A 17072-nucleotide genomic window follows, 5' to 3' on the forward strand; every position below is an offset into this window, starting at 1 on the left:
CAAGTTGTGGTCTGTTGTAAGTAAAACATAATATCGGAGCCTTTACTTACACTAATCACAAACAAAGTTTTCTAACATAGCAAAGAAACGTGACTATTTCCTTTTAGCCGAAAGATGGGTAGATCATCCCTTCGTCTTTGAGGCGAATATACTCCCTTTCATGGGATCGGATCACTTTCCAATATCCTTGCTATTGTAGCATGACTCCATTCAAATCAGGTGCTCGTTCAAATTTGAAAAGATGTGGTTGAGAGCAGATGATCTCAAAGACTTAATCGTGGAATGGTGGGCTACTGCTTTGACCAGAGAAGGTAGAAAGGCCTTTAAAAATTTCAAGCTTCAATTCATTAAATCCAATTTGAATGAGTGGAATAGAGTGCATTTTAAGGATATTTTTGTAGAAAAGCTGAAATGACAATCAATGTTGTATATTAATAAAGGAAAGGAATACTCCTTATATAGAAAATTACAAATAAAGTTTCTAAAATAGAAACGAAAGACCGAAAAGAAACATTCTAAATAAGAACAAACTACGGAAAGGAAATATCATAAACTAACCAACTAACCAAATGACCATTATAGAAACATTATATAATTACTTTAATAACCCCCCCCCCCCACCTTAATGGTCGTTCTACTAACTACCCTACAGAAGACTTGGCATAATCTATAGGTCATTCGGCCATGAATGCAAAAAAAAGCTTGTCCCCTTCTCTTCAAAACGCTCTGACATGAGCCTACTAAGACCTTCTTGATTCTGCAAAACTTCTGGATATGACCAAGATTACCACAATCCTTCAAACCTGATGTTGGGTAACAAAGCCATCAACTTCTCAATAACTTCAACTTTTGTTGACAAAAAAACCGGCAAAAAACTAAAACCACAGTTTTGGAAAAATCGTCAAACCCTCAATGCAATGCTAAAATCACACACGATTTTGTGAAAAAATCGGCAAAAACCTTCATTTTGTGAAAAACGGTAAAACCCCATGATCACGATTTTTAAGAAAAAATCATACAAAACCCTCTCTGATTTTTTTGAAAAAAATTATACAAAACCCTTCCATGAATTTTTTTTGTAGAAAAATTTAGAAAACCCATGAAAAACTTTGCGCGACAAAACACAAGACATCACACCGCAACAAGAACACACACAATTTCTGTATGAAGAAATCATGCAAAAAACAAACAAAAAAACCACCATGATTTTTTTTGAAAAAAACAGCAACACCCTTAATGATTTTTTGTAGAAAAAATCATGCAAAAGCATGAAATCTTCGCATGTTGAAACCCTAGCCACAAAAAACAGAAAACCCACGATTTTTATCAAAAAATCGTTCAAAAACTTTGCTGGTAAAAACCCTCGATCTCCAGCAGAAAAAACCACGAATTTTATTCTATTAAAAATATGCCAAAAAATACGATTTTTGTTTTAAAAAAACAGATTAAAAAACTTCCAAAGATTTCCTCAAAAATTTCTAGGTAAAACCAGGAATTTTTTTACTCAAAAAAATTGCCAAAAAAGAACCTATTACGATACCATGAAATGATAATCGACGTTGTATATTACTTAAGCCTTATATAGAAAATTACAAGTTTCTAAAACAGAAATAAATGACCGAAAAGAAACATTCTAAATAAGAACAAATTACGAAAAGGAAATATCCTAAACTAACTAACCAAATGACCATTATAGAAACATTTAATTATTACTTAAATTAAAAGCTTCAACTGAAACAACAACTTGAAAAACTTCATTGCCAAGTTATCCAACGGAACATGAAAGTAGTTGATTTTAATGAGGAAAAGTATTTGAAATCACAATATTCAGAAGTTCTTTCCAGATAAGAAGTCTTCTAGTGCCAGAAGTCGAGAGGTTAAAAGAGGGGGATCGAAACAGGAAATTTTTCCACGATTCAAATAAAGCTAGGAGGTCTAGTAACAAAATCTATGCCATTAAGAATGCAAAAGGTAGGTCAATGGTTAAAGGAGAGAAAGGATAGAGAAGCAGTCTCATATTTTAGAAACCTCCTATCAGCGGTGGATGGCCAGCGTTTGGATTTGGATGATACATTATTTAATGTCGTCCCAAAGCTCATCTTCGAAGAACAGAACAGCATGCTTCAAGCGCTCGTTAAACTAGAAGAAGTCAAACCTGCCCTTTTCTCAATGGATGGAGAACAAGGCTCTTGGCCCAGATCGTTTTCCAACAATATTCTTTCACAAATTCTGGGATATAATTAAAGATGATTCATGGGGTGTGGTTGAAGAATCAAGAGTTGATACTGCAGTGTTCAAAGACCTTGAATAACATAACGCTAGTCCTTATCCCCAAGAGAGAAATTGTGGAATCCTTTTAGATTTTCGCCCAATCTCTTTGTGCAACACAATCTACAAGTTATTTCCAAAGTAATGGTAGACAGACTGAAGAAGGTTTTGGGTTCCATCATCTCTGAAGAACAAAGTGGTTTCGCTCCAAATAGATCTATAGTAGAAGGCATTATAATTGCGCATGAAGCTATTCACTCGATCAGAATGACTAAACCCAAGAGGATGTTTATAAAATTAGATATTAAAAAAGCATATGATCAAATTGATAGGAATTTTGCTGAATGTATTGAGCAGATTTGGTTTTGGCCCTGAATGTGTGTCTTGGGTGCGCAGCTGAATTTGCAGCCCACGCTTTTATGTTTTAGTTAATGGTAGACCTCAAGGTTTTTTCCAGATTTGAAGGGGCATAAGGCAAGGTGATCCTATATCCCCCTTTCTCTTCATAATTATGGCCAAGGTAATTGGAAGATATATCTCCAAGAGAAGAGATGGCGAGTGGAAGGGAGTGAAAATTGCTTGCAGGGTGGATCCTACTTCACACTTGTAATTTGCGAATGACACATTACTGATGGGGGAATCCTCTTTCAGAGAAGCACGTTGTATGAAAGCCACTTTGGATGTGTACAATAGTGTCTCTGGCCAGCAAATCAACTAGAGAAGGTCAGAAATTTTTTTGAACACAAAAATAGAGAAGCAATGAGAAATTGCTAGAATTCTTGGGATCAAATCTGGAGCTTTGCCAGGAAAGTTCTTGGGTATTCTGCTCTTTGAGAGAGCATGTAGAACCGAACTTTGGAAAAACTTAGTGAATAGTTGCCTTCTCAAAATGGATCGTTGGAAGACTAAGTGGATTACCTTTGCGAGACGGTTACTTATGCTAAAATCAGTCATATCTGCAATTCCCATCTTTTCAATGATGTGTCTACAAATCCCATCAAAGATTCTCAAGGTGATTGAACAAAAATGAGGAAATTTTTTTGGAATGGCAATCAGGATCAAGATAAGATTCCTTTGCTTGCTTGGGAGGAAATTTGTCAACCAAAGCAAGCAAGTGGTGCTAGTTTGAGAAGTTGGCAGGTAATGAACAACACAATGGGGGTAAAACTCATTTGGAGAATGTATAAAATCCAGATCAGAAATGGGTCAAGATTTTGAGGGCCAAATATCTTGATAGCCAGGCGAAAGAGAGAATACTGACCATTAAAGATCCTCGGCGTGCCTTGGCAATTTGGAACTTTATGATTTCATGTCATCCTTTAATTGTTGATCATATCACATGGCTTTGGGGTCATGATAACTCCGTGTGCTTTTGGGAGGATTCCTAGGATCGTTATCCGATATTGGGGGAGGATGTTAGATTCAACAATCTAAAGCAAATAACAAAGGATCGATGGGGTATTAAAGTAGTGGATTTTTTGGAGAAAATTAGGGTGGATGGCAGAGATGGATGGAGATGGAAACCTATTGGAGAATTAAATTTCGATAGAAATAATGCTGAGCTGCTCCAAAGTATTTTCTTGGAAAGGAAAGTACTAATTTCAAGTGAGCAAGATGAAATTATTTGGTGTGGGTCACAACAAGGTAAGTACTCGGTTAAAATTGGATACAAAATTCTGGAGGATGCTTGTGTTGAAGAGGAATGGCCATACAACCTTTGCTGGAACAAGAATTGTGTAATGTCCCCTTTTATAAAATGCCCTAGTTTACCTTGGATTATAATTCTTAACTATTAAGGGTAGGTTAGAGAGGGAATATCTTTGTCTCTTTAATAGAAAAAACCCAGAGTATCGCCTTATCTCCCTGATGGTTGCAAGTTCGATCTGTTCTTTATGCTCCCCCTTTTTCGAGATTATTTGATCCTCAAACAACAATGCAATACTTAAGCATTGACCAATAATTAATTACCAATACAATACTGATCATAAACAACAATACGTTATTAGTCAGTAGTATGCAGATATAAACGGTATTCATTATGCTATGTATGGGGAACTCATACCACAACCACTGTATAGAATCGAACTGCTGTATATTTACTTTCTTATAAATACCAAATCTCATCTCCTCCGATGATGCCTTGAATGCATGGGTGTTGTTTTCTTATACTCCTCCATCAGGCTTCGAGGGTTACAACCTTCCTTCAAAGTGGTGACCGTTGGAATGGGATGGGTTCCTTTGCTACTAACCGTATGTCTCTTCATGATTTAATCACTCTTTTTAATGTATCGTTGTTTATTCTAACTAATCCCTCTTTCCATTCTAGTATGGGTTTGGGTTTGAGATAGCCTCGGTTTGCTCCAGGTCCAGCCTTGGCCCCTGGGTCCCTTGTGGGTTTGTTCTAAGCCAATCCAAGCTGCACACACATAAAAACTCAAAAAAAGGCTGAAAATATTATAAAAAATGCTGAAATCTTTTTCACTCAAGTAGGTGTAGAGAATTGATCCGTAGTTGGAGTGCATTGTGAATGCATCACACAAAAACAGCCCTTCTTTAAATCTATTTGTCCCTACATCCCACTGTAAATTGACACAACAAAATTAATAATGTCGTGTTGGCAGGGCCAATCCAAGTAAGCCTTCACAGCGAAGAACATCTACATGATGTTTGCGCTTCCTCCTAACACGATTATTTGATCCTCAAACAACAATGCAATACTTAAGCATTGACCAATAATTAATTACCAATACAATACTGATCATAAACAATAATACGTTATTAGTCAGTAGTATGCAGATATAAACGGTATTCATTATGCTATGTATGGGGAACTTATACCACAGCCACTGTATAGAATCGAACTGCTGTATATTTACTTTCTTATAAATACCAAATCTCATCTCCTCCGATGATGCCTTGAATGCATGGGTGTTGTTTTCTTATACTCCTCCATCAGGCTTGGAGGGTTACAACCTTCCTTCAAAGTGGTGACCGTTGGAATGGGATGTGTTCCTTTGCTACTAACCGTATGTCTCTTCATGATTTAATCACTCTTTTTAATGTATTGTTGTTTATTCTAACAACAACCTCTTTCCATTCTAGTATGGGTTTGGGTTTGAGATAGCCTAGGTTTTCTCCAGGTCCAGCCTTGGCCCCTGGGTCCCTTGTGGGTTTGTTCTAAGCCAATCCAAGCTGCACACATAAAAAATCAAAAAAAGGCTGAAAATATTTATAAAAAATGCTGAAATCTTTTTCGCTCAAGTAGGTGTAGAGAATTGATCCGTAGTTGGAGTGCATTGTGAATGCATTGCACAAAAACAGCCCTTCTTTAAATCTATTTGTCCCTACAACCCATTGTAAATTGACACAGCGAAATTAATAATGTTGTGTTGGCAGTGCCAATCCAAGTAAGCCTTCACAGCGAAGAACATCTACATGATGTTTGTGCTTCCTCCTAACACGATTCTTCAAAATGACAGTAGTGTCAATAGAGCTCAAAGATTATTCTTCTTTCACAACGTCAAACTGCACCTTTGTCAATCACAGCTTACGTAGGGTGAAATTATCTTTTCAAGATTCAAATGTGCTTTTTGAATTTTTCATTAATATTGTATTTTTTGCCATTAGACTCTCACAAACTATCCACTTAATTTGAAATTTTGTTTAAGTATGCTTAATCTCCTCAACCACATTGGCCTTCCTTTGACAAATCTAAATCCCCTGAGTATTTAACTATTAAGTGTGTATAATTGTGGCATATTTTATGTGCAACATCAACACATCCTGCAAATTCTCAAAACAGTGACTAATCCTGCACTATTGAAGAATTTGGATCTTGGTTAAAAGAGAAAAAATTATAAAAAAATGACATCCACCATGAAGTCTCTTCTGGTCTTGAAAGGCTTAAAATTTGGGCTTGCAGAAGGGGCTTTAGACCCCAAACCCCCTCTCTGGTTTTTAAAAGGAAAAGAAAAATCGTGGCCAAGTACAAGATATAAGGATTTATATTTACCCTTCTCATGGTGATAGCATATTCTTGTTTACATTTTGTATGTTGTTTATAATAACAACCACATAGTTCTCTCTTACTTTGTCAGATCTCCTAACCTGCTGCCCTCATTAAGGGAAGAGGCACAATCAAGTAGCGAGGTGTGGTAGAGTTTCGTAAGGCTCATTAGTTGGGCAGTAAAGCACTCCAACATTCTCTCCCTCTCTTTTCTACCTTTTGCAATGTTGCATGTTCAATACGAAGGCATCCTAACCAAACTGTATATTCTGAGTGGCAGACTTGTACAATGAGATTCATTGAGATGTATCCATGTGCTTTTTGTTGATGATATAGCTTCGGGCCTCATCCTTCTATCGATCTAATTAATAAGCAAATAAATAAGTGGTGGCTATACTCCTATTGATCTAATTAATAAGCAAATAAATAAGCTGTGGCTATATATTTAGTTGGAGCCGAGTTTTGTGAAGAGGCGCTTCATTAATGATCACCACCTTTTGTAAGTGATATGTCATTTTTCAAAAGGCCAACATATCTTGGAGAGACACATTGTTTGGTAGAGTCCATATTGGGAGATCGACATTGAGCAGCAGATCGACATCTCTTTCATCAGGCAGATTGTCATATCCCCTCCTTGATCGTTATATATACATATATCCTAAATGAAACAAGTTTTGTTATTATTTAATATAATAATTATCAAGAAATGATTTTTTGAAATTTATTTATTTATATTATCATTTAATTAATAATTATTATTGATAATATTCCAAATAATTGTATAAGCCTCAACAAAGGTAACCCATGTGAAATCCACATACACTCAACAAATCTATCGCAAGCATCATATCCAAATATCTTCAATATCGTTGGCATAGTGGGGAATACTACGAGACATTGATTGTATGAAAGATATCGATTTGAGATAAACTTATAATGGACGACCATGCAAGTCATCGAGGGAGCATGGAGACATCGATACTCCAAGAACATAATCAAATATCATTCCTTACCAAATCGACAACATTCTGAATACCAATTCCACAACTAGTCATCAGCTATGATGGTGATCGATATCAATTAGTAAGAAGGGTAATCATATATGGGTAAGAGGACAGCAATTAACTAGTCTATCTTAGCATCAAAATGGTGAACGGACTCAAGGTTGAGATAGACTTGATGGTGCCTCTAACTTCACCTCTTGGAAGTTTAGAGTTCTTATTACACTAGAAGAGAATGATATTCTCAAATTCATGGAAAGTGAGGAGCCCCAGCCTGATGATGAGACTGAAAAAACTCAATGGAGGCAGAATGGCACAAAGGCCAAGAAGATCTTAATTGACTCCATGAAGGATCACCTTGTGCCTATTATCTCCAAGATGAAGACGGCTAGAGACATGTTCAAGACCTTGGAGGGATTGTATGAGATCAAAGATCAATAACACTAGTAGAGCCCTTGCTTTAAGGCAACAGCTTCACCACATCAAGATGGCTAAAGGAGATTCAATCATCTCTTTCTTCATGAAGATTACTAAATTGAAGGATCAACTATATGGCATTGGAGATATAGTTGAAGACAGAGACTTAGTCATGTTGGCACTTAACGGTCTTCGTCAATCTTAGGAACCTTTTATCCAAGGTATCAGTGGAAGATCTAAGCTACCAAAGTTTGATTGCCTTAAAGCTGATTGTATTCAAGAGGAATCCAGATTGGCTGCAAGAGGAATTGGACAAATCTTTAACAATGAAGACACTCATGTACTTGCTGCTCAAACTTCCACAAGAAAAGGAAATTTCAAGAGACAGAAAATCAGATTCTGCTCCTGAACCAAAGAAGAAGAAGGATCTCCCTCACATTCAATGCTTTAGATGTGACAAGTATGGTCACTATGCTCGAGATTGTCCAACAAGACCAAAACATCATGCTTCTACGGCTGACATAGATGAAGTGTCACCTCAAAGGGAATCTAGAGACAAATCAGAAGGATTTCTATTCATTTCAGCTCTTTCAAGCAATGTCCCAACCGATAGTAACACTTGATTGATTGATAGTGGTGCTTCACGTCACATTACAGGATATCGAGGGCATCTTTCTGACTTGGTAGAAAGAGAAACCAACTTGAATGTGATAATCGAAGATGATGCTTGCTATTCAGTGAAAGGTGTTGGAGCCACCTCTCTTCATCTAGATTCTGGCATCCCTCTTCATTTGAGTGATGTCTTGTTTGTATCAGGCATCAAAAGGAACCTTGTATCAATTTCAGCTTTGGAGGACAAAGGATATAAAGTTGCATTGTTAGAAGGGAAAGTTCTTGCTTGGTCGAAGAACTCTAGCATCAAAACAGCCAAGGTGATTGGTGTTCGCCAAGAGAGTCTATATAGACTTTCTACTAGCCTAGTTCAAGCATTGTTGCATGATTCTTCCAGTTCGAGTAAGCTATGGCATAGGAGACTCACCTTCACTTCAAAGCTCTTCCATCCGTGGAGAAGATGGTTACTTGCCTTCCGAAACTCAGTCAAGAGCATGATGGTACTTGTAGAGGATGTGCAATGTGTAAGAATACTTAGGGTCCTTTTTATAGTAGTGAAAGTAGATCAAAATGTATTCTAAATCTTGTTCATTCTGATTTGTGTGGACCAATGTTTGTGGCATCCTTGAGTGGTTTCTGGTATTATGTAATCTTCATTGATGACTACTCTAGAAAGACTTGGATTTATTTTTGGAAGTCTAAGGAATCTGAAGTACTTGAGAAATTCAAAGAATTTAAGGCTCAAGTAGAAAATTTGTCCGGGAAAAGGATCAAGATTCTGAGATCCGATAATGGAGGAGAAGACACCTTTGGAGGCTTCCGTAACTTCTATATTGAGGCAGGCATTAAGAGGGAGTTTTGTGTTCCTTACAATCAAAACGGAGTTGCAGAAAGGAAGAATAGATCCATAGTTGAGGCAGCCAAAGCCATGATCCATGATCAAGATTTGCAAACCTTCATTTGGGCAGAAGCATCTAGAACTGCAGTGTATGTTTAGAATCGGAGCCCTCATCGAATATTGAAAAATATGACTCCTAAAGAAGCATTTACAGGTGTGAAACCTGATGTTAGTCATTTGAAAATATTTGGTTGTCCTGTTTATATTCATGTGCCTAAAGATAAGAGATCTAAGTTAGAACCATCTGGCAAGAAAGGGATATTTGTGGGTTACAATGAATCTTCAAAAGCCTACAGGATTTACATTTCAGGACAGAAACAAATAGAGATCAGCAAGGATGTCTCCTTTGAAGAAGATGTTGCATTCAAAAGATCTAAAGGTTCTTACATGGAGATAGATAATGAAGAACAGGAGACTCCTCAAGATATGGACGTTGATCATACTCTTGAGGTTCAGAGGGAGTCTACTGAACCAGAAGAGGCTATTGATCCAGTTGAGCCTTTGGAACCTACTGATGGTCCGAGAGATATTGCTATAGGTCGAAAGAGACCTCTATGGGCTAGACAGACTATGCAAGATGCGGAGAAGTATGCAGCTCCTAGAGGCACATCAGAGAAAGCAAAAGACCACAAAAGTTTCTAGGCTATGTGGCATTAATGAGTCACATCATTGAGTCTGATCCTTCCAGTGTTGACGAGGCATCAACTCAGCAAGTGTGGAAAGATGCTATGACAAAGGAGTATCAGTCCATTCTCAAGAATGATGTTTCGGATGTTGTTCCTAGACCAGAAGGGAAATCAGTAGTATCTTCCAAGTGGCTTTTCAAGATCAAGCATGCAGCTGATGGGAGCATTGAAAAGTACAAAGAAAGATTTGTGGCTAGAGGATTCTCTCAGAAAGAGGGAATAGATTATGAGGAGACCTTTGCTCCTGTTGCTCGCTATACATCCATCAAGACTATTATTGCTATTGCATCAGCTAAAGGATGGAAGCTACACCAAATGGACGTAAAGACAGCATTCCTTAATGGTGTGATTGAAGAAGTGTACATTGAACAACCAGATGGGTTTGTGATTCATGGAACGGAATCTCATGTATGCAGATTAAAAAAGGCATTGTATGGCCTTAAACAGGCACCTCGTGCTTGGTATGAGAGGATTGATTGATACTTGATGAGCTTGGGATTCTCCAAGAATGATGCAGATTCAAATCTCTACTTCAAGGTAATTGATGGTGAGACTTTAATATTGGTTCTTTATGTTGATGACTTATTTCTTATTGGAGAAGAACGTCTCATTGTCAAATGCAAGGAGGAACTAGCTTCTGAGTTTGAGATGAAGGATTTAGGTCTTATGCATTACTTCCTAGGACTAGAAGTGTGGCAAAGATCCAATGAGATTATTCTAAGTCAAGGGAAATACACTATAGATATCTTGAAGAGATTTGGGATGTTAGATTGCAAATCTATGTCTACACTGATGGAAACAAATTTGAAGAAATTAAGTGAGTCTGCAGCTAGTTCAGATCTGGTAGATCCCACCATGTACAGGCAGTTGATTGGATCATTGATGTATCTAGTCAATACTAGAACAGACATTTGCTATGCAATGAGTGCCCTCAATCAGTTCATGAGTGAACCAAGGCAAATTCATCTAGTTGCAGCAAAGCATATCTTGAGATACTTATGTGGCACAGTAGTAGGATATGGCTTGAGATATACTTTCGGGGTAGATCTGAAGTTACAAGGCTACTCTGATTCTAATTGGGCCGAGAGCGTAACTGACAGGAATAGCACCTCTGGATGTTGCTTTAGTTTGGGGTCTACCATGATTTCTTGGTGTAGCAAGAAGCAGTCTTCAATGGCTCTAAGCACTGCAGAAGCCGAATATATTGCAGCATGTGTAGCAGCTCAAGAAGCATGTGGCTTCGGAAGCTCCTTGTAGGTTTATTTGGACAATATTTGAAGCCTACTACTATTCATTGTGACAATCAAAGCTGTGTGAAGCTATCTATCAATCCAGTGTTCCATGACAGAACAAAACATGTTGAGATCAAATACCATTACATTAGAGATATGGCATTGAAGAAAGCTATTCAGTTGAGATATATTTGCACTGATGATCAGACAGCTGACATTCTCACCAAGCCTCTCTCCAGAGTGAAGTTTGTGCATTTTTGAGACAAGCTTGGAGTTGTGGAGAATGAAGCCCTTGCTAAGAGGGAGACTCAACATCGGTGATCTTTTGTGATTTGTTATAATGCATTTTTCTCTAAGATGGAGAAATTTGAGGTGAAAGCCCTTGTCCATCTCTGAGACAGAGATGTGGTTCTTTCCACCCTTTGGGAGTAGCCATGGTGGATGTCATGTTGAGAGACTCCATGACAACATCACATTGAGAGATTTTGTGATGAATTCTTTGTACTTGTGTTTTTCCACACATGGGAGTAACCATGGTGGACATCATGTTGAGAGACTCCATGATGACATCACGTTGAGTGACTCCGTGATGGGCACTTGTGCACATGTTTCTTTCCATACATGAGTGTAGTCATGGTGGACATCATGTTGAGTGACTCCATGATGATATCAAGTAGAGTGACTCCGTGATGAGCTCTATTCCACAAATGGGTGTAGCCATTGTGGGTGTCATGTTGAGAGACTCCATGACATTGAATATCTAAAATGATTCCGCCCTAGCTAAGAGGGAGTGTTGATGATATAGCTTTGAGCCTCATCCTTCTATCGATCTAATTAATAAGGAAATAAATAAGCCGTGGCTATACTCCTTCTCTCGATCTAATTAATAAGCAAATAAATAAGCTGTGGATATATATTTATTTGGAGCCGGTTTTTGTGAAGAGGTGCTTCATTAATGATCACCACCTTTTGTAAGTGATATGTCATTTTTCAAAAAGGCCGACGTATCTTGGAGAGACGCATTGTTTGGTAGAGTCCATATCGTCTAGTATTTGTAGAGGGTGCTGCTCTCTCTATGAAGATAAGAAATTCATCAAGACAAGTGCGTACTACCACAAGGAGATCGACATTGAGCAGCAGATCGACATCTCTTTCATCAGGCAGATTGTGATTAAGAAAATATACCATTCATTGTATAATCGCACCTAGGAGAGGTGCTATTCTTATTGTTTCATATTAGCCAAGTGTGTGGCTAAATTGTAAAGCAGATTTTCTGCTCCTTCATTTATTATATAAGAGATATAATTGTTGCTGAGTCTCTGTCTAACTGAATTCTGAACATAAAAACAACACTTTTCACTTTTGTGCTGTTATCGGAAAGATGATTTTACTTCAATAATAAAATATATGTGTGCCATGTTCCATAAATGATATATGAGTGGACACTACGCCTAAATTTCAGAAATATTTCAATTGTACACAATTTGATAAAAGCAAGGATGTAATAGTTATGGCATAATCTGTTGTAGGTTAAAGTCTGTTAAATATTTGTTAAGTTTGATATGATCATTTGATTAAGCCATTGTACCATGAGAGATGATGCCATTATTTAAGATTCAGTGCGATGGTGGGTTTGCCGCTTTCTGACAGTGATATCACAGTGCTTACCCTAATTGATAAATGCTTCTCGTTATTCTCTTGAGTTAATGATTAAACTGATAAGCTATTGGTAATTATATGTTTTATGCATTGGAATTACCAAATGAAGATAGTCACGAAGACACTTCTATTTTTATCTATGATATCTACAAGTTTATTCAGCATTATGTTAGTAGGTTGTTGTCGGTAGGGCCCAGGGAACTAAAAGGCAACTGTTCCTACTTCAGTTGGAAGATCAAAAGCTGCCCAAAAGAAATTGGTACGTTTCCCAGTCTCTCACTAGAGGATTTATTAACATTTTTTTAATTTTTAAAAGTGTTCCACAGCCGTTGGGGACTGGGAGACGGGTGGACGCGGGGGCGGGCTTTGGGGATGGGGGAACAAAGGGAAAAAGTTTCAGGGACGGGTTTCGGGGACAGGGGGACTTGGGCCTGGGAGGGGGAAACGCACTTCCGTGGAACACTGAAATTTTTTAAGTGTTACAAGTTGTCATAAAGATGGGTTTGGAAAAAGGAAATCCAAAGGCTCCAGCTTCCACGGAATTTGATTATTGGTTTAGAATGGCTTGACCATCTGTACATTAGAGTTTTTAGTGGCATGGCCCGTTCTCTTATTTTTCCTGTCTCCTCTACTTATTAAATTTTTCTATTGTGCTTTGCCTTTAATTATGTCAACACTGACCTCTTGTTATCTATGGGTGGCTAGCTCCGGTACAGATGTTATGGTTCTCTATTTTTATACAGATATATTGGTGGCTTGCTCCGGTACAGATGTTTTGGTACAGATGTTTTCTATTTTTATCAATTTTTCTGTTGCTAGCTCCGGTACAGATGTTTTGGTTCTCTTCAGGCAATGATTTGTATCTAGGTACCCTCCTTAAATATATGTGGAACGTACCACTGCGTGTTGTTGATGCATATGCTTGATCACTAATCGTATGATAGATTTTGTAAAAGCTTGAATTCTCTAGTTTTTTCATTGCCTTCAAGATTACCATTTCTGAGGAAAGTAAAGCATCGCAGTTTAAAACAAAAGGATCTCTTGAGAAGATTATTAATGGAATTTGGGATACTACACTGACTGGAGCTGTGGGTGGCTTATATGTATCTCTTTCTTTCTGTTTGTACAATTTCAATTAGCAGCAGCAATACCCTGAACTGTGAAAAGAAATCTTTTCTTCTGCTTGATTTTAGTGTGTGTTGGATGAAATCTTTGTGGAATGAATGTGGTCCCAGTAGTTTGAGCTGAAATTTAATGGTGATCAAAAGCTGAGATGGTATTTGCGGCTTTAAATTGGTGCTTGTATAACTGTGGTCTCAAATTTGTATGATTGGTAGGTTGGTCTCCAATATATATTGAGTTCCTCGTTGTGTCAATGGAAATGAGATGCTTTTGTAATCTGCGTTATGACTGATCTTTGTTCAAGCTTTCTGTCGCCTTAAAGTTGAATTCTGTAGAGTGTAATATTGCGGATCTGTTCTTCATGGTAAATCTGGCTTTTGGATCTTTGGTTTCTTGTTTATATTGAAGATTATTTGGCCTGGACTTCCCTTTAGGGGTGGTGGTCCCATTGAAACCGACGTTTTATCTATCAACAAAACAAGATATAATGTTCTCAAGTGTGAGTTATTTGATTTGTGACAGAATTCAACAGACATGGTTTCAGGGGACGGTTAACTGGCTTTGACTGATAAAGTCCCCACAGTAAGAGCTGGCTTTGACTGATAAAGGCCACGCAATAAGAGCTGGCTTTGACTGATAAAGGCCACGCAGTAAGAGCTGGCTCGGTGCTCATAAAAAGGAGTTGACTAATGGCAAATCAAAGTAAGCCTGAAACATATCATGGATTTTGATGTGAATGGGATGATAATTAGTATGAAATTCCAAAATAAACAGTGAAGCAAAGTGTTGGGTAAAGGCAGGGCTTTCCTGAGGTGTTCATTGACAAGTGACAACCCTACGAGAGCGAAAACAAAATGAGAGGAATGGAGAGATACCGGGCCGATGTGAAGGGTTGCATTGCGCGGGTTTTGGCAGTGCGAGGGCGAGAACGCGGCGGGGCATCCCAAGCTCCTCCTCCTACTCCTTCCTTCATCAGCAACATATTATTATTATTTGCATTACTGTCGCCATCCCTCTCTACCACAGTCGGCTTCATGCAAGATACGCAAACCGCAGCCCTCTTTTTCAATTCCTCCTCCCTCTTCCTCCAGATTAAAACCTTCATCCTCAAACACTCTGCTGGCATTGCCACTGTCATTCGCATTGCCATTCGCTTCCTTTGCCTCTGTGGCCGCACTAGCCGCCACTTGGCCCCTCCTCTCATCATAGCGCTCTCCATTACTTTTTCTATCTACTGTCTGCTATACTGGATCTTCCTTCACCATTTCCGAGTAAGGCAGACTCCCTGGGACGGGAGCGCATGCAATGTAAGGTAGGTAAGAGTCAAGGGCAGAAGAAGGGGATAGAGCAGACTAGGGCGAGGGCGAGGGCGAGGGCAAGTGCGAGTGTAAGCAGGCGTTGCACGTCACGTTTGTCTTCCTCTTACTCTCAATACTAACACTCGCTCTCATCTTTGTTAAAAATATTCAAGCTTGAAAGCGCGCTATTGGGTTTGGCTCTTGGCTCTTGTCTCTTGTTATTCCGAGAACAGTTGTTGGTTGATAAGGAGTGTGAGAAGCACGAATTAATGAACAAGCATAAGCGTGAGAAGGGAAGAGCCAACTCCGACTCCGACTCCGACTCCGACTCCGCCACTAGCACTAGCTGGGCACTCCGTCCCTTTCCAATCCGCGTAATCCTCTACATGAGTGGCTAAATATGCGAGGAGGGGATTGTATGTTTTTTCCCAGGGATTTTTTTTGGTTGGGTGGGGGAACGAAGGGTAGTTTACATTGATGTTTCTTTACATATCGAAAAAGCACAAAAGAATTTCTAATTTTTAAGTATTTTTACAATGAAGTAGGTAAGAAGATAGAATTTTGATTTTGTTTGATTTAAAATAAATAAATAAATCAACTTAATGAGGTTTAAGGGAGTAAATATATTTTAGGTATTTTAGATAGATTTAAATAAGAAGTATAATTATGAAATTTCTAGAAGGAAAAGAATTTTAGGAGATTGCAGAATGGTTTTTATATTGTAAAAGAAGAGATGTTGAATTATAAATTTGGGTTATCAATGATTCTAGTAGTGTTTAGTAGTTGTGAAGTGTGGGTTAGCAAAACTTCAAAAATAAAATGAAGTCAAGTAGAGGTGATCTAAAAGTGCTTAATTACAAGCAAATTCAAAATAAAAGTATTATTTCCTTAAGAGATGCTTCTAGCAAAAAAATGTACCTCTCTTATTAATATTATAATTATAGTTAACTACCTAAAATATCTGATAAATGTTGAATAGATGGAGCCAAATAAATGGCCTAAGGTAATTGCCAAGAAGGTTTTGAATAAAAGAAAGAGGTATTGAATGAAACAAAACGATAAGTGAATAAGCAAATGGAATACCAACTTGAATGCAAGGTCGAACAATAACAAAGACATAAAAGACATCTGTTAAGGATAAATTGTGTGTGGTTTATATGGGAAAGATGTTAGGGACAAAAGAAGAAATAGTATCTTGAAGAATTCAACCCTACATGTGATCACCACCAAAAGACATGCATAGGAACAAATTTCACTTGCAGAGAAAAGATGCACATGGCCAAATGAGGACTAACTCACATCATCTTCCATGTGAAATAAGTTGATGGAAACAACCAAAAAAAAACAATGGAGGAGATAATGTGTATCTTTTACATGACTAGATTAGTTGAAATAGATGAGCACTTTATGTTGAAATACAAGATGTACAATGACATACAAGGTATGTATGCAAATTCATTTGCAATGGTTTAGTTTTGGAATATTTTAAAGAGCAGAAGGTTGAGAAAATAGGAGAATAATCAAGCTTCATCGAAAAATATTAGCATTACAAAACGATATGTGTGTTGTCTCCTAGGTTGCATTTAGACCCATAGATATTAAAACTATTTTATTCCATTCCATTTGCATTTGCATGGCCAAAAAGGTTCTAGTTGGATATACAGCGTGTGCTTTAATGTAGGTGTCTAGCACTTGTATCTTTTTGTGTTTTAACAAATGCATGCGCACATAATTAAAGGGTAATAAAATGACCCGTCTAAAATATCTAATGGTGAATACGTATATAAATCTAATGTAAGGAGAAATAACACCCTATATAAGCTTCTTATGACAAATAATTAAATAATAATAATATCTTGAAATTAAGAGTTGG

At 37.7% G+C, this 17072-nt stretch overlaps 1 protein-coding gene across 2 annotated transcripts in view; it reads right to left on the reverse strand.

Moving 5' to 3' along the window:
* Window positions 1–15629, reverse strand: part of LOC131067463 (protein EARLY STARVATION 1, chloroplastic) — a 193259-nt gene extending 177630 nt beyond the window's left edge. For both annotated transcript variants that reach the window (XM_058002488.2, XM_058002486.2), the window contains exon 1: window positions 14777–15629. In XM_058002488.2, the coding sequence (XP_057858471.1) occupies window positions 14777–15120 (344 nt within the window). In that variant the 5' untranslated portion in view covers window positions 15121–15629. The remainder of the gene's footprint in view (window positions 1–14776) is intronic.
* Between the last annotated feature and the right edge of the window lie 1443 nt (window positions 15630–17072).

This window comes from Cryptomeria japonica, chromosome 3 (assembly GCF_030272615.1).
Source record: "Cryptomeria japonica chromosome 3, Sugi_1.0, whole genome shotgun sequence".
NCBI classification, from domain to species: Eukaryota; Viridiplantae; Streptophyta; class Pinopsida; order Cupressales; family Cupressaceae; genus Cryptomeria; species Cryptomeria japonica.